The sequence below is a fragment of the Gobio gobio genome (genome assembly GCF_949357685.1).
Source record: "Gobio gobio genome assembly, chromosome: 24".
NCBI lineage: Eukaryota > Metazoa > Chordata > Actinopteri > Cypriniformes > Gobionidae > Gobio > Gobio gobio.
The window spans coordinates 41843587-41866086 of NC_137120.1; the positions used below are offsets into that span (position 1 = coordinate 41843587).

Here is a 22500-nt window from a genome sequence, read left to right on the forward strand (position 1 = left end):
GTGGATGTGTCAATGTCACACTCTTGATGACTATTTTTCAGCATTGTGGCCAATTTGTAGATTGTACACACAAAAACTCTGTGAATTTTTATGTTTTTGCAGATTTCTCATTCATTTCCTATGGTGGTCATTTTTGACCGAAGAGCTGTTTTTGCCGATTTCCCCATTTGTCGTTCAACATCATTCAACATCATCATTGTCGAAGACAATGAAAGGTAAACTTTTTTTTTTACGACCAATTAGCATGCTCGAATCATGTCCCCAATTTTTTTGGTGTGTTCACATACCTAATGCTAGAAAAGTCACCAAGTTTCATATCATTCCGATGAAGCTGTGATTTTTATAATTTCAAAACAGAAAATGTTCCGGTCAGAAATGATCGAAGAGCACCAGAGGGTTAAAGGAAAATGTTGAAAATGTCAAATCTCATTTGGATATTACAAGAAGCAAAGCGCTCTTTTACCGAGACACATAACCCCATCCCCGATGTAGCTGGCTTTACAAGTGCAGCTCCTTTCGCCGGGCGATGTTTTCGTGCAGTTTGCGTTCGTGGAACACCCTCCGTTGTTTGTGGCACATGGGTCAAATTCTGCGGAAAGCGTATGCAAAGCGTTCACAGTAAGACCAGGAATGTGTATTAACAAAGTAAACAAGGTGAACAATGACAAACTAAGCAATGAAACACAGACGAACCTTTGCAAAAAGTCCCGTTCCCCTTATAACCAGCTGTGCAGGAACACGTTGGAGGAGTCCCTGAGCCTCCAGAGATACAGCTGGCAGAAACACATTCGACTATAAACACTGATCAATGTGTTAAACACTGGCCGCATTTACACTGCAGGTCTTGATGACGCGCTTACATCATCTTTTAAAAACGAGCCGTATCTGATATTTGCATTTACACTATACACTGGCGAAACGTTCTGACCCGGGAAAAAAAAGGATATCAACTCAACTCAACTTTACTTTATTGTCAATTCTACTATATATACAAGACATACAGAGGATTGAAATTATGTTTCCCTCAGACCCACTGTGTTAAAAAAGCGACAACAACATAAAAGACAAGTATTTAAAAAGACATGAAAGTTAAAAAGCAACAACAACATAAAAGACAAGTATTTAAAAAAACATGAAAGTTAAAGGAATATTATTAGGATTATTAATATTACTATTATTATTAAGTGCCAACAATACGCTAACAAGACAGCCTGGAGGAGCTCTGACCTCATCTGAAAGCTTAGAGTCTCTACTTTCAGCAGATATGCGTCACTTTTTACACACATTTACACTAAATTACTCTGGGACCATTTCCGCCTGGATTTGTCCGACCCAAATGTAAAAGCTTTCCATACACACACACACACACACACACACACAGTGTCTCTTAACACACAATACTGGTGTCATTTTACAGGAAACCCTCTGAAGTTTCATAAAGCACTGCTAAAAGTGATAATCATGTGAGTATATGTTGTCTGAGCTGTAATAAACCCCCCAAAAAGAGGCGCTTTTTGATTGTTTGGTTATAAATTGATTGTTGAAAGTGTGTAACTCAGGCCCTGTGTGTTCTAGCACCCTGCAGACAGTTCCGGCTGTAAACACTAGATTACAGAAAACACTTATATATGTTATATATGTATGTGCGACTTTTTCCTCTTCATGACGCATTTTTTGACTGATGTGACTGAGCGACTTGTAGTCCGGAAAATACGGTACACACTTTCAACAATCAATTATAACCAAACAATCTAAAAGCGCCTCTTTTTGGGGGGTTATTACAGCTCAGACAACATATACTCACATGATTATCACTTTTAGCAGTGCTTTATGAAACTTCAGAGGGTTTCCTGTACAATGACACCAGTATTGTGTGTTTAGAGACACTGTGTGTGTGTGTATGGGAAGCTTTTGGGTAAGCCAAATCCAGGCGGAAATCCACAAAAATGGTCCCAGAGCATAAGAAGTTTAAAGGTATGAAACCTTCGCATTACTCCACTTTGTCGGACCTTCGTCTTCGATCGCAGTTCGAGTTGAGGTCATTCGCCTCCGTCTGTTTTTCAATGACGTACGACTCGCATTTACTGGGGAATCTCTGATTTGATCGCTTAAATGCACGTCATCATATCGGATTTATTACCATATATGAGTGAGGCCTGGATCTGATCTGAGGATATCGGAATTCATGTATTTTTTTCCTGCTTACACGTTCACGTCACATCCGATCTGTGCCACATGAGAGGGAAACATCTTGAACCATTCAGTGTAAACGGAGCCATTGTGTCTTATAGGTAAATTGTACATACTTACTTAGCATTGACATCACAAACTCCACCACAGGCATCATTAACTACCGCTGCAAAATACACATTATTATCACGATAAGTTCATTAAGGTAAGACACGTTATCTGAAACAAAACATGCAGTTTGACCGTAATACTGACCAACAGAGCAATCCACTCCCTTCCAACCTTTGAAACAAATGCACTGGCCATTGCCCTCCATACCGTCCAGACATTTGCCATGTTCACAGTGACATTCTGCCAAATGAAAACCATTGGGTTTGTTCAAAAATGTTCGAACAGCACTAACAGAATGCCACGATCGTAGAATAGAAAATTGCTCGTAGATGTTACCTGACTTGCAGTCTTTTCCATATCTCCCAGGCTCACACATTTCGCAGGCCGTTCCATGGAAGCCCTCTTTACAGAGACACTCCCCGCTGCCGAACAGCCCGTCCTGGCATTGACCGTTGTTGGAGCACCAGTTATCCACAGTCCCAGGACATTTGGAGCAATCATGCCCAAAGTATCCCGGACAGCAGGAGTGGTCCTGGAAGGAAAGTTATTATGAGCTTGGAATCGGAATTTAAAAGCGTAAACCCAACCAGCACACAAACACCCCGGCCCAAAACATGCAAGCTACGCAATCTCTAAATCACAAATTGTATTGTTCCAAAATGTGTCCAAACAAAAGTATAGCTTGCATATTCACTGTCGCCACAAGTGGGCGCTGTAGCAGAGCTTATTATTACTCTTCTTCTATGGTTAGTTTTCACTTTCAGGTCAATGACCCTGTCCCGAATGGCACCCTAAACCCTCGCGGTCTTCCAACGAGTCCGCACTTTCATGACGTAATGCCGCTATAAACCTATACGACTTGTCTTCAAAACACAAAATAAGACATTTTTAATGAAACCTGCCATGTTTCTGTCCCTCCATTAAAAGTCCAGGTAACCCAAACTTAAAAAGGTCATAAATGCATCCTAAAACAAATCCACATGGGCAGTTGTGGTAAGAACTCTCTAACAACAGTCACTAGGGATGTGATGGTGAGGACATTTTCCCACTGGTTAATCGACGTGTGACAACACCGATAAAACTGGTATCACCGGCGGGAATGCCCATGCGATCGTGTGCATTTTACTTTCGGTTTAGAATTAGCGCAAATTCTGGGGCGGGTTGCTTGAATGGTGGGTTCATTAGTCTGTTATTCTTAATGAAAAACACAAATCATCTTGTCTTGTTCTTCGCCTGAACACCGGCAACACCGGTAACGCCGACTATCACACCAAGCCTATTAGAGAGTTGTACTTGAACGAGTCTTGAACGAGTACCACTGCGTGGTACGACTCGGTTCGACTCGGTTCGGCTCGGTTTGGTTTTCCACTACCATTAGCACCGCTTTAAAGTGGGCGGGATTATAGAATGATCGTTGTAACTGTGCTGCCTCTACTTCTCGGCATGTGGATGTTTTTAACTAGAGGTTTGCTTCAAAGGAGGCTGATAGTAGCAAACAGTGTTGGGGGAAGTTACTTTGAAAAGTAATGCATTACAATATTCAGTCCTTCCAGAAAAATGCGGCTTTTGTGGTTGTTGCGGGCAAAAATCCTTGATTATGCGGCACGTTTTCTTAAAAAATTTATATATTTATGCAATTTTATGCGATGAAATTGCGGGAAAAAGAGAAAAAAGCACTACATCACAGAAAGTGCTGGGAATATTTCAGTTCTCATCTTGTTTTATTGAAGACCTTTATAAACACACGGCTCAAATTTACAAAACATTGAGTCAAACAAGTTCTGTAGCTTTACAAAAGAAATAAGCTAAAACTTCTGAAAAAATGAATAAATAACTTCCTGTTTTACAGAGGTAGCTTTACAAAACAGACATTTGAGTGCTTCCAATGCACAAAGTGCAATCTCTTAAAGGCTTAGTTCACCCAAAAATGTAAATTGTGTCATTAATGACTGAGCCTCATGTGGTTGGACACCCGTCAGACCTCCGTTCATCTTCAGACACAAATGAAGATATTTTAGTGTAAATCTGATGCTCTGAAAGGCCTCCATTGGCTCAACTTTACACTCTCAAGACCCTTAAAAGACACTAAAGACTAAAGTTACAAAGTCCATCTCACTACAGCGGCTCTACAATAACTTTATGAAGAGAATAGTTTTTGTGCGAAAATTTTTTTAAAAAACGACTTGTATAGTGATGACCGATTTCAAAACACACATCATGAAACTTCGAAGCGTTATGAATCAGTGAGTCGATTCAGCGGTTCAGAGCGTTATGAATCAGTGAGTCGATTCAGCGGTTCAGAGCGTTATGAATCAGTGAGCCGATTCATGATTCGAATCGCATGTCAAACTGCTGAAATAAGTGACTTTGGCGATCCAAACCGCTGAATCGACTCACTGATTCATAATGCTTCGAACCACTGAATCGACTCACTGATTCATAACGCTCCAAACCGCTGAATCGACTCACTGATTCATAACGCTTCAAACCACTGAATCGACTCACTGATTCATAACGCTCCAAACCGCTGAATTGACTCACTGATTTATAACGCTTCGAAGCTTCATGATGCTTGTGTTTTGAAATCGGGACCTCACCGGGAAACTGCTTTGCTTTGGTCTTTTGCTGTTATTTTTGTTGGCAAATGGGAGTTTGCGTGCTTCATCATGGTTTCAGCGATATCTATGGTTTCCCCACAGGGGTTTGCAGCTTTTCGAATGACGTTCGCGACGGGTAATTACGTCACTTCAAAACATTCCCATGGCAATAGGGGGAAATGGCGGCTCTTGTGTGAAGTAAACAAAAAATTGTAAACTTTCTGCTAATATATATGACTTTTTTGCAACGAAAATGCGGGGATTATGAAATCATGCTAGCCCCGCGTATTTTGCACACGGAAATAGGCAATTTATGTGGCGAAAGTGGGGCGTATTTGAAAAAATGCGGCCCACGCATAAATAGGCAGACTTTGGCTGATTATGCATTAAATCATGCGATCGCATAATTGCGTTTTTCTGGAGGGACTGAATATTGTGTCACTCCCTTAAAAAGTAACTAATTGAGTTACTTAGTTACTTTTCAAGAAAAGTAATGTGTTACGTTACTTTTTCTCACCTGGGCTGGGCTTGTTTTTGTTTATAACAAAAAAGTTATATTTTTGTGCAACGGTAAAGACCTCTTCATACCAAAATGTAAATAATAAGCCCCAGGCTGAGGTAAAGATGCAGATTCCCTCATGAACAGTAGAGGGCGCAGAATAGGACGCAGGAGAAAAACGTTTTACCAATAAAAACAAAAAATCTAGTAATTTTCATCATCAAAGGTCAGCAGCAAGACATTGGTAAATTAAATATAAAGGTAGATTATGCTTAAAGATATTTGTTTTATTTAACATTTAATTATTGGAGGTTTGCATAGTATTCTGATTTTGCATTTGACTGATTTTATTCATTTTGAGGAGGACAGAATCTTTATTGTGCAAGTGAGATAAATAAATGCTCACATTTAGTCTGCAACTACAATAACCATCATGTTCACACACACACACACACACACACACACACACACACACACACACACACACACACACACACACACACACACACACACACACACACACACACACACACACAGTCAGTCAAATTAATGTGAAAAAGTAACTCAGATATTTTGTTGTAAATTTGAAAAGTAATGCGTTACTTTACTAGTTACTTGGAAGAAGTAATTTTATTAAGTAACTCAAGTTACTTGTAATGCGTTTCCCCAACAATGGTAGCAAAACAAAATACTAGGGGTGGGAGAAAAGGTCGATGCATCGCGATTTGTTATCTAACAATTCAGAATCGATTCTGTGTTCAATTCAAACGGCCACTTCACCACTGTGTGCGCGCGGTCACTGACCAAACAGAAAAACCTGTTGATAGATGAATGTTCGTATGCCGACCGTTCGCAAAGCCCCGCCCCTTTTGTTACTGTTGCTATGTTCGACACGCCATGGGCCTCTCACGCCACACACACACATGTTCTCATGTAGAGAAAACACATCGCGGAGCAAAGAGGACACTGACAACACGCCGACACACAGGACAGAGCAAGTTACTTTTGATATGAAATAAAGTCTCAACTTTAAAATGTTGTCTTTTTTAAAGAAATTTTAACAATAAATAGCGTTTTGTGGCTCTTTAATGTGTGGTGATCGCTGTAGCGCCTCAAGCTGCTTGTGAACCGATCATCTCTTCCTTCTAGTTCATTGATAAGCATCAAATAAACATGAATAAACACTAAAAGAAACAAACCGGCAGATTCGGCGATGTGATTGGTCAGATCGCCTGTCAATCAAACTCGCGGCGAAGGGTGAAGATAAAATGCACAAACTACGACCTGCTTACCTTTTTTTGGTTTAAAGACTTTTTTGTAGTTGTTAAAATAATCTAAAGAAACTGAAAAATAGTCACACTTAGTTGTAAACTGAGAACTGTTTATTCTTAATGATTGTTCTTTGCAATTGTATGGTTTACCATGTTTCATTCAGAGCTTGTTAATCCTGAATATAACTTTGTTAATAAAATAAAAGTATTGAAAGAAATCTTCATAATAATTTTTAATATGGCAATACTGTCAAACAGATATTATAACTATAAACGAAACGCATAGTAACTCCAATTTTGGTTAAAATGTAAAGTATTTGCATAGCAGGATTATTAGTTACCAAAAAAGTGTGTTAAGAATCGTTTTGCGAATCGGATCGTTACTCCCAGAATCGGATCATTAAGTGCCTTAAGATTCCCACCCCTACAAAATACTCTAAAAACAAGAGAGTAGGCACTCGTACAACAAAGCTCAGATGACAACACTGCACACAAGGGGCTTCTGAACTTATGAAATTAAGTACCTTTGTTGTTCTCAAACATTCCATGTGACAGCCCGGCTCCATTTTTCTCCTTTTTCCAACTCTTGTCCTGTATTTACAGTTTGACTTCATATTTTGAGGGAACTTTGGCTGGATCTGAAGAAACAAATCATAAACTTTACCATTATGATTCACATGAAGAGCAAACTAAAACAACAATGGACCCATCTTACAGGTTTGGCACTGTAGAGGCATTTTGGTTCAGCGTTACAATCTCCACAGCGGCCCTGCAAAAGAAAGCAAACGCTCCTTAACTTTGTTTGTTACACCACTTGGAGATTAACCTCAAGTGCCAGCAGAAACTTACAGCGATTTTTAAAATCACTTCATTACTGCAGTGGTTCTTGCGGAGGTCTAGGACACGTGGGATTCCGAATACTGAGCCATGCCTCGTCTCAATGAAGCTTCCGTTAATGGGAACGTCATTGGCCATCAACTGGAGATCAGGAATAGTTAATCTACTAATAACTCTTGTCATCTAAGCACTGTATGGAGTGTGAGTTGTGCAATACCTGATTTTCAGTGTCCACATAAAACATGATCTGAGTGCCATTTCCCAAAAACGTGTGCTTGAAGAGTCCATCGCCCAAGTGTTCAGGAAAGAGTTGCTCGCTTATAATTACATGATATTTTACGACGTCTTGGCTCTGTTGAAAAGAGACAATTTAGTCAAATGTATGATTGAGATCTAACATTGAATTCATAGAGATTCACTCACCAGTTGTGTAGTGTTGGTTTTATTCAGGTACTCTCGTATGGCACTGTCATACGGGACAAAAATGGTGTAATCTCTAGTTGGGATACTTTTTTCCAAGTCGTAAAGCTAAAAAATAGAAACAACTATGCTTATGTATGATATTCTTCCTGAAAATATTGAGTAAGGAATATCTGTGGGTGAATGGCAGAAACACACCAATGCCGCCTGCCTGAAAAGGCTGAATTCTGCTGTGTTATTCAGGAACTTCATCAAAGTGGGAGGTGGAGGAGGTAAATCAGATAGAGCGGGTTTAAGAATCTAAGAGAAAAACACATGTGTTATGTATGAAAATGTAACATTTAAAATGGTCATATTCCACAGACCGAGGTGAATAATATGGCCAAACTAGATCTGAATAATTTTTGAAGAAATTTAAGGAACACTCCACTTTTTTAGAAAATAGGCTCATTTTCCAACTCAGTTGAGTTTTACCGTTTTCAAATCCAATCGGCCGAACTCTGAGTCTGGCGGTAGCACTTTTAGCATAGTGTAACCCCTCCTGTTCGAACCGCCCCACTCCAAGCGGGACTCGAACCCGGGTCTGCCCGCATGAGAGTCAGTCGCTCTAACAGCAGCTAAAGGCTGCAACCCCTAGAGTCAGTCACTAGAGCATCTCTTTTGTTGGAGTGTTCTGAGTGGCTTTTAGTATGCTAGGACAGTGCTTTATGGTTGCTAAGGCGTGGTAGGAATGATAGCTGGTTGCCAGGGCGTTGCTATGTGCAAGTGTTTTCTCAGTAGTTTTTAGTGTATTTCTATGCTGGGATGTTGCTATGCAGAGGTAAGGTATTCTGAGAGATTTATCATTGCTATGCAGTTGGTGTGGTTTTTAGTCAATTTCTGAGCAGTTGCTAAGGCATTGTTTGTGGTCGTGTAACTGAGGTCAGCTAGTGGTCTCTGTGTGAGTAAACCTCACTCCTCTGATCTCTGATCTCCTGATTCTCTCAAGAGAATTTCTCTATTCTATTGTCATATGTATGAACCGATATAGATTCTTAAATCCCAAGAATTGGTCTTGATGAATGAACGGGGCATTGTAAAGCGCCTCCCATACAACAAATCGCTAGCCTAGGGATGCAAGCCTAATTTAGCCCCGCCCACAACATTTGAGTTCAGGAAATTAGTCATATTCTGACCAGAATTGAGTATGACGACATCAGGCTAAAAAATCGTAATATAATACGAAAAAGCCCTATTCGGACGGCAATTGTTTCTCACGTGGACATCTGTAAAAATGTAACCCCTCCTGTTCGAACCACCCGCTCCAAGCGGGGCTTGAACCCGGGTCCGCCCGCATGAGAGTCAGTCGCTCTAACAGGAGATAAAGGCTGCAACCCCTAGCATCAGTCACTAGCGCATCTCTTGAGATCAGAGGAGTGAGGTTTACTCACACAGCAACTACTAGCTGACCTCAGTTACAATAGCTTAGCATAGATCATTGAATCTGATTAGACCGTTAGCATCTCGCTCAAAAATGACCAAAGAGTGTTGATATTTCTCCTCTTTAAAACGTGACTCTCCTGTAGTTCCATTGTGTGCTAAGACTGACGGAAAATGAGAAGTTGTGATGTTCTAGGCCGATATGGCAGGAACTATTCTCTCATTCCTGCGTAATAATCAAGAGCTGTGAGCCGCCCCATGAGTGCAGCGGCGCAATGATATTACACAGTGGCTGAAAATAGGCTAACTTCAGTCAACATAACCAAAGTTTTATACTTTTGCTTTGGTATTTTAAAAACCAAATGCGTCATTACCGTGTCAATAATGTGAATGCACCCATTTATTGCCTTGAGGTCTGGAACAAGAATAGTAGCATTGCCGATCATGAGCTCCTAAGGACATAAAGGTGAAAAGGTCACATTACAGCAGTGAAAGATGACCAATATTAATCACAGGGGTGGGGTTTGTCTGATAGTTACCTTGCCGTTGCTTTGGACCTCCCATTTACTCTTCCCTATAGTCTGGACGGTTTTACCAACTAGTTGCTTTAAGTCTTCAGAGGTGTAGATCCCATCTAAAAAATGAACTCTAGACAGAAACCACACACAGAAAATGATCACATGGCATTTATTCTCTTTTGCAAACCTCATCAATCAGCTCTCAATGTCGATCAAAACACATACTTTAGAAGGTGAGGCAGCCTGTAATAATCAAACCAAAAGGACTCGTCTGAATCGCTGAGGTTCCTGAAAGCAGTTTTAGACGGAACCAAAGCCGTCACTCTGCTGTCACTCTCAATCACTTTGTGCCTCTGCAGACAAACACAGAAATGTTGTAGAATAATATTTGTGTTTTTTTCTTTCAATTATGTCACTAATAACATTTTTTATAAACAGACTCATTGACAAATATAGCTGTCATTATCAGGGCCAAGCGCAAAGAAGAAGACAAGACATGCCAAAAAGGCTGGGAGTGTCAGATCAACTGCAGCAATGAGCAATTAAACACATTTTAAGATGATTTTAGGCAAAAAGCCTGAAAAATGCATTGTATTGTTTTGCTTTATTATAGCGCCACCAAGAGGCTCAATCCCACCATTTTGTATGTGTCCTCGGAGTGAGCCCATACATGTGTGTGTCAATTTTGGTGAAAATATCTCATTTTGTTTTGGAGTTATAGACATTTATCTGAAAAAACATGTAAAAAATGACTGACACCTGACATTGATTGGATTTTACTCCCCCTTACTATCAATATTTTGACATTTGGGCATTAGCGTTTAGCTATTGACCTATGTTTCCGAACTTCTGACGCTGGTTTCGTCTTGATCGGACTAGCGGTTTCGAAGATATCAGCTGATGTTTTATAAGCGCTAAATTACAACGCTGCACAAACCATACGCCGAAACCTGGTAAGTCTGGTATCGTTGGACTCGGCAAGGATTCAGGAGACAAAAAAAACTCTATGAAAATAAGTCAACCACACCCAAAGTTATAAACAAACAACTCCCCTAGGTTTTGAAGCTTCACAGGCTCCTTCAGGGCATCGTGCTGATGACCCATACCTAGTTTCGTAACAATCCGTTCATGTGTTCATTAAATACAGCATTTTAGCACATAATTCAAAGTGGCCGATATGGTGAAATTTTATGATTTTTGGACAAACGTTTCATAAGTTATAAGAAAAAATAGCCATTTTTCATATCTCCGGACCAGTAGGTGGCGCTGTGCCGAAACACTGCATGTTGCCTCAGGTCATGCTTGTGATGACATGTACCAAGTTTGGTTTGAATACAATAAAGCGTTGCAGAGATATAGCCTTAAGTGTATTTTTGCAACCACTACTTCAAATTTGTTTGCACGTTTTTTGCGAACAGTTGTACGGATCAACTTGAATTCCATACATTTTTGTCGGCGTGGTCTGAAGATGATCTGGTTAAATCTGTATCTTCGTGAAAATCGGAGCAACAGTTATTCCGAAAAAAATTGGTTTTCCGGTTATTTCAAAATGGCGGGAAAATGACGTCACAATCAAATCGACGGAAGAAACGGAAGAATACTAATAATAAGAAGGCTAACGACTTTACTTCGCACCTTCGGTGCTTGGCCCCTAATTTGCTCGGGTAAAGATGTACTTACTTGAAGCAAGCGATTGAAATGATAAAACACAGAACTCCCATCTAGCTCCTGAAAATAAAAACATTAATAGAAATGAATAACATAACACATTTATATTTTAAACTTAGCAACAAATCTATTGTGTATGTGTCGACATCCGATTTAAAACCTCACGGTTAAATTAATGCTTCATCTTACCACAAGCATGTTTCCATAACACGTGAGTCCATCGCCTTCGTATTCGCTCGGGCATGTGCATTCACGTGTTCCAGGACTCTTCAATTTACACATGGCCTGGAAACATTATCGAGTAATTACGCCACATTACATGCTAGCATAAAGGAGTTTAAGCCTTAAATTTACACTGAACAAAATTATAAACGCAACACTTTTGTTTTTGCTGAACTCAAAGATCTAAGACTTTTCCTATGTACACAAAAGGCCTATTTCTCTCAAATATTGTTCACAGTCTAAATCTGTGTTAGTGAGCACTTCTCCTTTGCCGAGATAATCCAAAGACACGCCGAAAAACGTCTCGAAATGCTGGCAATAAGAGTGCGATAATCGTCCCGGTGTGCACAGGCCTTAACCCACTGGGGCTCTTCAGTCATTTCTGACCCGAAATATTTTATTTTTTTTAAATGTTAAAAACCGTAGCTTCATCGGAATGGTCCGAAACTTGGTGACTTTATTGGTACTTGGTATATGAACACCCAAAAAATTGGGGACAGGATTTGAAAAGTCTAAGTGGTCGTAAAAAAAATAGTCACACTCAGGACCTTCGGGTCAAAAATGACCCCCATAGGAAATTAATGGGAAATTGGCAAAAATATGAAAATACAGAATTTTTTTGGTGCATACAATCTACAAATCAGCCAGGATGCAGAAAAAAGACTCAGCAGTGAAGATCTCTAAAACATCAAGAGTGCAAAACTTACTCACACACACTTATACACACAAAAACACACGCGCACACACACACACAAATGAACGCATGCCATTCCAAAAGCTAATTGTGTTTTTGTGTGTGTGAGTTTTTTTGTCTGTTTTGCACTCTTGATGTTTTAGAGATCTTAACTGTTTTTTCTGTCCTTTTTTCTGTATCCTGGCTGATTTGTTGATTGTATGCACCAAAAAAACTCTGTATTTTCATATTTTTGCCAATTTCCCATTCATTTCCTATGGGGGTCATTTTTGACCCGAAGGTCCTGAGTGTGACTATTTTTTTTATGACCACTTAGACTTTTCAAATCCTGTCCCCAATTTATTTGGGTGTTCATATACCAAGTACCAATAAAGTCAATAAGTTTCGGACCATTCCGATGAAGCTACGAATTTTTTTCTTTTTTTATAAAACGCAAGATCCACTATAGTGGTAAAAATGTGCTATTGCGTGATAAAAATGCTCAATGTGTCCACCGGATGGCTCCGATCTCATTTAAAAAATTGCTTTCATGAGGCCTAGGCTTGACTCTAAAATGAAATACAGCTTTAATAAAAAATAAAATAAAAGAAAATAAATATATATACATTTTTTTATATATTCAATGGAAAAAATGGGTAATAATTATTGCGTAAAAGAATCTCAAAAAAGAAAAGAAAAAATATTATTGAACAAAAATATATTTCATTGATTTTACTCAAATCTTTTTTATCTTAATCCCGCCCTCCGGGTCATTTTTGACCTGAAGGTCCTGAGTGTGACCCATAAATGAAGAACCACATAAGGCACACCTGTGCAGTAATACTGCTGTCCAATCAGCATCTGGATATGCCACACCTGTGCGGTGGACGGATTATCTCGGCAAAGGAGAAGTGCTCACTAACACAGATTAGTGAACAATATTTGAGAGAAATAGGCCTTTTGTGTACTTAGAAACAGTCTTAGATCTTGAAAAATGGGGGCAAAAACAAATTTTGTTAAGTGTAACTTCACCAGAAGGTTATTATGTTAACTCTGCAAGGATGAAATACAGACCAGAGAATGGCAGCCTCCGTTCTCTGACAGACAGGGGTTGACCATTGTACAGATGATGCCATCTCCCATGTGGCCTTTCTTGCAGCTGCATTCATTCTGAGCAGAGAAGAGAAGTCCAACAAAACTCAGGTCTTCCTTCATAGCTCAGTTCTTCAGTTTTCTGTTAACTCAGTTCTTAAAATGTCCTTTGGAGAATTGCAAACTTGCATAAATCAGACAATAAAGAGTTCACCTCAAAAATGTGTTCGGGTCAAATTGACCCGGAACATAATATACGGACTAGAGAAGACATGAGGATGATGTCTAGGAGAGATATTAAAGAGATATGTTTTTGTGATTGTTCTGTCCTACAGGTTTAGTGTATCCTCAGGTTATCCGGATCATTACCTGTCCAGGTGCGGTGGGGGTGCAGTCTGCATTTTTATCACACCCCCCACGACTGTCCAGCAGGCAGTTATTGATCTCCACACACAAGCTTCCATCACCCGTCCATCCTTCCATACAAACACAGCTCACGTTTCCCGCCTCGTGCGTACACATCGCCTAATAAACACACACAAACAAAACAGAGTAAACATGATATCCACACTGACTTAAAGGGTTAGTTCACATGATTTCCTCTCCCTCAGCTCATCTCAGGTGTGTATGACATTCTTCTCTCAGACAAACACAATCAGAGTTATATTAATAATGCCCTGGCTCTCCCAAGCTTTATAATGGCAGTTCATAAAAGTGCATCTGTCCATCATAAAAGTGTATTTATTCATCATAAAAGTGCATCTATTCATCATAAAAGTGCATCTATTCATCATAAAAGTGCATCTATCCATCATAAAAGTGCATCTGTCCATCATAAAAGTGCATCTATCATCATAAAAGTGCATCTGTCCATCATAAAAGTGCATCTATTCATCATAAAAGTGCATCTATCCATTATAAAAGTGCATCTATCCATCATAAAAGTGCATCTGTCCATCATAAAAGTGCATCTGTCCATCATAAAAGTGCATCTGTCCATCATAAAAGTGCATCTGTCCATCATAAAAGTGCATCTATTCATCGTAAAAGTGCATCTAATCATCATAAAAGTGCATCTGTCCATCATAAAAGTGCATCTAATCATCATAAAAGTGCATCTATTCATCATAAAAGTGCATCTATCCATCATAAAAGTGCATCTGTCCATCATAAAAGTGCATCTATTCATCGTAAAAGTGCATCTAATCATCATAAAAGTGCATCTGTCCATCATAAAAGTGCATCTAATCATCATAAAAGTGCATCTATTCATCATAAAAGTGCATCTATCCATTATAAAAGTGCATCTATCCATCATAAAAGTGCATCTATCCATCATAAAAGTGCATCTGTCCATCATAAAAGTGCATCTAATCATCATAAAAGTGCATCTATCCATCATAAAAGTGCATCTATTCATCATAAAAGTACATCCATCCATCATAAAAGTGCATCTATCATCATAAAAGTGCATCTAATCATCATAAAAGTGCATCTATCCATCATAAAAGTGCATCTATTCATCATAAAAGTGCATCTATCATCATATAAGTGCATCTATTCATCATAAAAGTGCATCTATCATCATAAAAGTGCATCTATCCATCATAAAAGTGCATCTATTCATCATAAAAGTACATCCATCCATCATAAAAGTGCATCTATCATCATAAAAGTGCATCTATCCATCATAAAAGTGCATCTATTCATCATAAAAGTACATCCATCCATCATAAAAGTGCATCTATCATCATAAAAGTGCATCTAATCATCATAAAAGTGCATCTATCCATCATAAAAGTGCATCTATTCATCATAAAAGTGCATCTATCATCATATAAGTGCATCTATTCATCATAAAAGTGCATCTATCATCATAAAAGTGCATCTATCCATCATAAAAGTGCATCTATTCATCATAAAAGTGCATCTATCATCATAAAAGTGCATCTATCCATCATAAAAGTGCATCTATTCATCATAAAAGTGCATCTATCATCATAAAAGTGCATCTAATCATCATAAAAGTGCATCTAATCATCATAAAAGTGCATCCATCCATCATAAAAGTGCATCTATTCATCATAAAAGTGCATCTGTCCATCATAAAAGTACATCCATCCATCATAAAAGTGCATCTATTCATCATAAAAGTGCATCTAATCATCATAAAAGTGCATCTATCCATCATAAAAGTACATCCATCCATCATAAAAGTGCATCTATTCATCATAAAAGTGCATCTGTCCATCATAAAAGTGCATCTATTCATCATAAAAGTGCATCTATTCATCATAAAAGTGCATCTATTCATCATAAAAGTGCATCTATCCATCATATAAGTGCATCTGTCCATCATAAAAGTGCATCTGTCCATCATAAAAGTGCATCTAATCATAAAAGTGCATCTATCATCATAAAAGTGCATCTAATCATCATAAAAGTGCATCTAATCATCATAAAAGTGCATCTATTCATCATAAAAGTGCATCTATTCATCATAAAAGTGCATCTGTCCATCATAAAAGTGCATCTAATCATAAAAGTGCATCTATCATCATAAAAGTGCATCTAATCATAAAAGTGCATCTATCATCATAAAAGTGCATCTAATCATAAAAGTGCATCTATCATCATAAAAGTGCATCTAATCATAAAAGTGCATCTTTTCATCATAAAAGTGCATCTAATCATAAAAGTGCATCTTTTCATCATATAAGTGCATCTATTCATCATAAAAGTGCATCTATTCATCATAAAAGTGCATCTAATCATCATAAAAGTGCATCTATTCATCATAAAAGTGCATCTATCATCATATAAGTGCATCTATTCATCATAAAAGTGCATCTATCCATCATAAAAGTGCATCTATCCATCATAAAAGTGCATCTAATCATTATAAAAGTGCATCTGTCCATCATAAAAGTGCATCTATTCATCATAAAAGTGCATCTATTCATCATAAAAGTGCATCTATCATCATATAAGTGCATCTATTCATCATAAAAGTGCATCTATCCATCATAAAAGTGCATCTATCCATCATAAAAGTGCATCTAATCATTATAAAAGTGCATCTGTCCATCATAAAAGTGCATCTATTCATCATAAAAGTGCATCTATTCATCATAAAAGTGCATCTATCATCATATAAGTGCATCTATTCATCATAAAAGTGCATCTATCCATCATAAAAGTGCATCTGTCCATCATAAAAGTGCATCTATTCATCATAAAAGTGCATCTGTCCATCATAAAAGTGCATCTATTCATCATAAAAGTGCATCTATCCATCATAAAAGTGCATCTATTCATCATAAAAGTGCATCTGTCCATCATAAAAGTGCATCTATTCATCATAAAAGTGCATCTATTCATCATAAAAGTGCATCTATCCATCATAAAAGTGCATCTAATCATTATAAAAGTGCATCTGTCCATCATAAAAGTGCATCTATCATCATAAAAGTGCATCTATCATCATAAAAGTGCATCTATCATATAAGTGCATCTATTCATCATAAAAGTGCATCTATTCATCATAAAAGTGCATCTAATCATCATAAAAGTGCATCTATTCATCATAAAAGTGCATCTATCCATCATAAAAGTGCATCTAATCATTATAAAAGTGCATCTGTCCATCATAAAAGTGCATCTATTCATCATAAAAGTGCATCTATCCATCATAAAAGTGCATCTATTCATCATAAAAGTGCATCTATTCATCATAAAAGTGCATCTATTCATCATAAAAGTGCATCTGTCCATCATAAAAGTGCATCTAATCATCATAAAAGTGCATCTAATCATCATAAAAGTGCATCTATTCATCATAAAAGTGCATCTGTCCATCATAAAAGTGCATCTAATCATCATAAAAGTGCATCTGTCCATCATAAAACTGCATCTATCCATCATAAAAGTGCATCTAATCATCATAAAAGTGCATCTATTCATCATAAAAGTGCATCTATCCATCATAAAAGTGCATCTGTCCATCATAAAACTGCATCTATCCATCATAAAAGTGCATCTAATCATCATAAAAGTGCATCTATTCATCATAAAAGTGCATCTATCCATCATAAAAGTGCATCTGTCCATCATAAAAGTGCATCTATTCATCATAAAAGTGCATCTGTTCATCATAAAAGTGCATCTGTCCATCATAAAAGTGCATCTATTCATCATAAAAGTGCATCTATCCATCATAAAAGTGCATCTATCCATCATAAAAGTGCATCTGTCCATCATAAAAGTGCATCCGTCCATCATAAAAGTGCATCTATCCATCATAAAAGTGCATCTATTCATCATAAAAGTGCATCTAACATCATAAAAGAGCATCCATCCATCATAAAGTTCATACTTCAACTTTTCATCATAAATAAGACTTAATATGTTATAATTTGATAAACTCTTCAACCCTGGCCAATGCTTGAAATCATTTTCATGTGTTTGAATCAAAGGGTGACTGAATCGCTGCACTAGTGAACACAGGGCAGACGTCACACTGCAGATCTGCTGGAAAGGGAAGTGTGTGTGTGTGTGTGTGTGTGTGTGTGTGTGTGTGTGTGTGTGTGTGTGTGTGTGTGTGTGTGTGTGTGTGTGTGTGTGTGTGTGTGTGTGTCTCACATTGGCGTGGCATCCTCCTCTCTGAGGCTGGAGGCAGAGATTGGCCTCAGTGCAGGTGTGACCGTCTCCTTCATATCCAGGCAGACAAACACACCTACAGCACAATGAGCAACAGATCAATAACACACCAAACACTGATGATCACACACACCAAACACTGATGATCACACACACCAAACACTGATGATCATACACACCAAACACTGATGATCACACACACCAAACACTGATGATCATACACACCAAACACTGATGATCATACACACCAAACACTGATGATCACACACACCAAACACTGATGATCACACACACCAAACACTGATGATCACACACACCAAACACTGATGATCACACACACCAAACACTGATGATCATACACACCAAACACTGATGATCACACACACCAAACACTGATGATCATACACACCAAACACTGATGATCACACACACCAAACACTGATGATCACACACACCAAACACTGATGATCACACACACCAAACACTGATGATCATACACACCAAACACTGATGATCACACACACCAAACACTGATGATCACACACACCAAACACTGATGATCACACACACCAAACACTGATGATCATACACACCAAACACTGATGATCACACACACCAAACACTGATGATCACACACACCAAACACTGATGATCACACACACCAAACACTGATGATCACACACACCAAACACTGATGATCACACACACCAAACACTGATGATCACACACACCAAACACTGATGATCACACACACCAAACACTGATGATCACACACACCAAACACTGATGATCATACACACCAAACACTGATGATCATACACACCAAACACTGATGATCACACACACCAAACACTGATGATCACACACACCAAACACTGATGATCACACACACCAAACACTGATGATCACACACACCAAACACTGATGATCACACACACCAAACACTGATGATCATACACACCAAACACTGATGATCACACACACCAAACACTGATGATCACACACACCAAACACTGATGATCACACACACCAAACACTGATGATCACACACACCAAACACTGATGATCACACACCAAACACTGATGATCACACACACCAAACACTGATGATCACACACACCAAACACTGATGATCATACACACCAAACACTGATGATCATACACACCAAACACTGATGATCACACACACCAAACACTGATGATCACACACACCAAACACTGATGATCACACACACCAAACACTGATGATCACACACACCAAACACTGATGATCACACACACCAAACACTGATGATCATACACACCAAACACTGATGATCACACACACCAAACACTGATGATCACACACACCAAACACTGATGATCATACACACCAAACACTGATGATCACACACACCAAACACTGATGATCACACACACCAAACACTGATGATCACACACACCAAACACTGATGATCACACACACCAAACACTGATGATCATACACACCAAACACTGATGATCACACACACCAAACACTGATGATCACACACACCAAACACTGATGATCACACACACCAAACACTGATCATACACACCAAACACTGATGATCACACACACCAAACACTGATGATCACACACACCAAACACTGATGATCACACACACCAAACACTGATCATACACACCAAACACTGATGATCACACACACCAAACACTGAAACACTGATGATCATACACACCAAACACTGATGATCATACACACCAAACACTGATGATCACACACACCAAACACTGATGATCACACACACCAAACACTGATGATCACACACACCAAACACTGATCATACACACCAAACACTGATGATCACACACACCAAACACTGATGATCACACACACCAAACACTGATGATCACACACACCAAACACTGATCATACACACCAAACACTGATGATCACACACACCAAACACTGAAACACTGATGATCATACACACCAAACACTGATGATCATACACACCAAACACTGATGATCATACACACCAAACACTGATGATCATACACACCAAACACTGATGATCACACACACCAAACACTGATGATCACACACACCAAACACTGATGATCACACACACCAAACAGTGATGATCATACACACCAAACACTGATGATCCCACACACCAAACACTGATGATCACACACACCAAACACTGATGATCACACACACCAAACACTGATCATACACACCAAACACTGATGATCATACACACCAAACACTGATGATCATACACACCAAACACTGATGATCACACACACCAAACACTGATGATCACACACACCAAACACTGATGATCACACACACCAAACACTGATGATCACACACACCAAACACTGATGATCACACACACCAAACACTGATGATCATACACACCAAACACTGATGATCACACACACCAAACACTGATGATCACACACACCAAACACCAGTGTTGGGAATAACGGCGTTATAGATAAACGGCGTTACTAACGGAATTACTTTTTTCAGTAACAAGTAATCAAACGAATTACTGTTTCTTCCGTTACAACGCCGTTAGCGTTACTGAGGAAAAAAATGCGGCGTTACTATAATTTAGCTCATTGAAGCGGTTTTCATCCGAACAGGCTCTCTGTCAGTCGGACCTGCACACACACACGCGCGCGCTAGCCATGGGTTGGGTGGTACACATAACTGATGATGATTGGTGGGTGGGAGACAAGGTTGAGGTTGATAGGTTGAGTTCACACACACACACCTTTGACGCACACGCATATGCACAGTCAGCGATGGCATTCCAACGACTTCAAAGGTAGCTTTCGCAAACTGGAAGTATAAGCGCTACTTTTTCCTCGTTGAGATGAACGGTAAGAATGTTTATAAACATATAAACATTACATAAATGTAACGTGAAGCTTATGCCCAGGGAGAAAGAGTCTCTCCACGTCGGTGGCAAGTAATTCTATTTCTAATCTAATGAAGCCTCACGTCATCACAGCCACAATATTAGTGGCTAAAAACCCAGGTGATAACGTGAGCTCCACTACCAGAGGAGTAGTAAAGAAGTACTGATACTATTTACACAATATTTACACTATAGTAGGTCTACTGATAATATTTACAATAATATATTGAATTTGATAGGTGTCTCTCACATTGTCCCACAGCAACATTACAATAGTGTACATTAATGTACAATGTTTTATAATAATAATTTATTCTATTTAGTGTCCAATTCATTCATTTAACATATTTAATATTGGGGGCATCCAAGTTATTTGACATATTTAAACATTAAAAAAAAAAAGTAACACATTAGTTACTTTCCCGGGTAATTAGTTACTTTTATAATGATGTAACTCAGTTACTAACTCAGTTACTATTTGTAAGAAGTAACTAGTAACTATAACTAATTACTTTTTTAAAGTAATGTGCCCAACACTGCCAAACACTGATGATCACACACACCAAACACTGATGATCACACACACCAAACACTGATGATCATACACACCAAACACTGATGATCACACACACCAAACACTGATGATCACACACACCAAACACTGATGATCACACACACCAAACACTGATGATCATACACACCAAACACTGATGATCACACACACCAAACACTGATGATCACACACACCAAACACTGATGATCATACACACCAAACACTGATGATCACACACACCAAACACTGATGATCACACACACCAAACACTGATGATCACACACACCAAACACTGATGATCACACACACCAAACACTGATGATCACACACACCAAACACTGATGATCACACACACCAAACACTGATGATCACACACACCAAACACTGATGATCACACACACCAAACACTGATGATCACACACACCAAACACTGATGATCACACACACCAAACACTGATGATCATACACACCAAACACTGATGATCACACACACCAAACACTGATGATCATACACACCAAACACTGATGATCACACACACCAAACACTGATGATCATACACACCAAACACTGATGATCACACACACCAAACAGTGATGATCACACACACCAAACACTGATGATCACACACACCAAACACTGATGATCACACACACCAAACACTGATCATACACACCAAACACTGATGATCACACACACCAAACACTGATGATCACACACACCAAACACTGATGATCATACACACCAAACACTGATGATCACACACACCAAACACTGATGATCACACACACCAAACACTGATGATCACACACGCCAAACACTGATCACACACACCAAACACTGATGATCACACACA

The 22500-nt window shown here is 38.8% G+C and overlaps 2 protein-coding genes across 2 annotated transcripts in view; both read right to left on the bottom strand.

The window, feature by feature from the left end:
* The window catches only part of LOC307120889 (uncharacterized protein), a 678898-nt gene that overhangs the window by 93698 nt on the left and 562700 nt on the right, over positions 1-22500 (bottom strand). The gene's annotated exons all lie outside the window — the stretch shown is intronic.
* Positions 1-22500, bottom strand: part of stab1 (stabilin 1) — a 96173-nt gene that overhangs the window by 40200 nt on the left and 33473 nt on the right. Inside the window, exons 24-42 of the mRNA XM_079808056.1 lie at positions 18159-18252; positions 13887-14042; positions 13500-13595; positions 11720-11815; positions 11543-11590; positions 10088-10215; positions 9884-9992; positions 9719-9796; positions 8124-8225; positions 7929-8033; positions 7723-7857; positions 7518-7646; positions 7384-7437; positions 7193-7306; positions 2638-2833; positions 2446-2541; positions 2311-2356; positions 694-773; positions 464-589 (exon numbers count right to left, since the gene is read on the bottom strand). Of these exons, the coding sequence (XP_079664182.1) occupies positions 464-589; positions 694-773; positions 2311-2356; positions 2446-2541; positions 2638-2833; positions 7193-7306; positions 7384-7437; positions 7518-7646; positions 7723-7857; positions 7929-8033; positions 8124-8225; positions 9719-9796; positions 9884-9992; positions 10088-10215; positions 11543-11590; positions 11720-11815; positions 13500-13595; positions 13887-14042; positions 18159-18252 (1988 nt within the window). The remainder of the gene's footprint in view (positions 1-463; positions 590-693; positions 774-2310; positions 2357-2445; positions 2542-2637; positions 2834-7192; positions 7307-7383; positions 7438-7517; positions 7647-7722; positions 7858-7928; positions 8034-8123; positions 8226-9718; positions 9797-9883; positions 9993-10087; positions 10216-11542; positions 11591-11719; positions 11816-13499; positions 13596-13886; positions 14043-18158; positions 18253-22500) is intronic.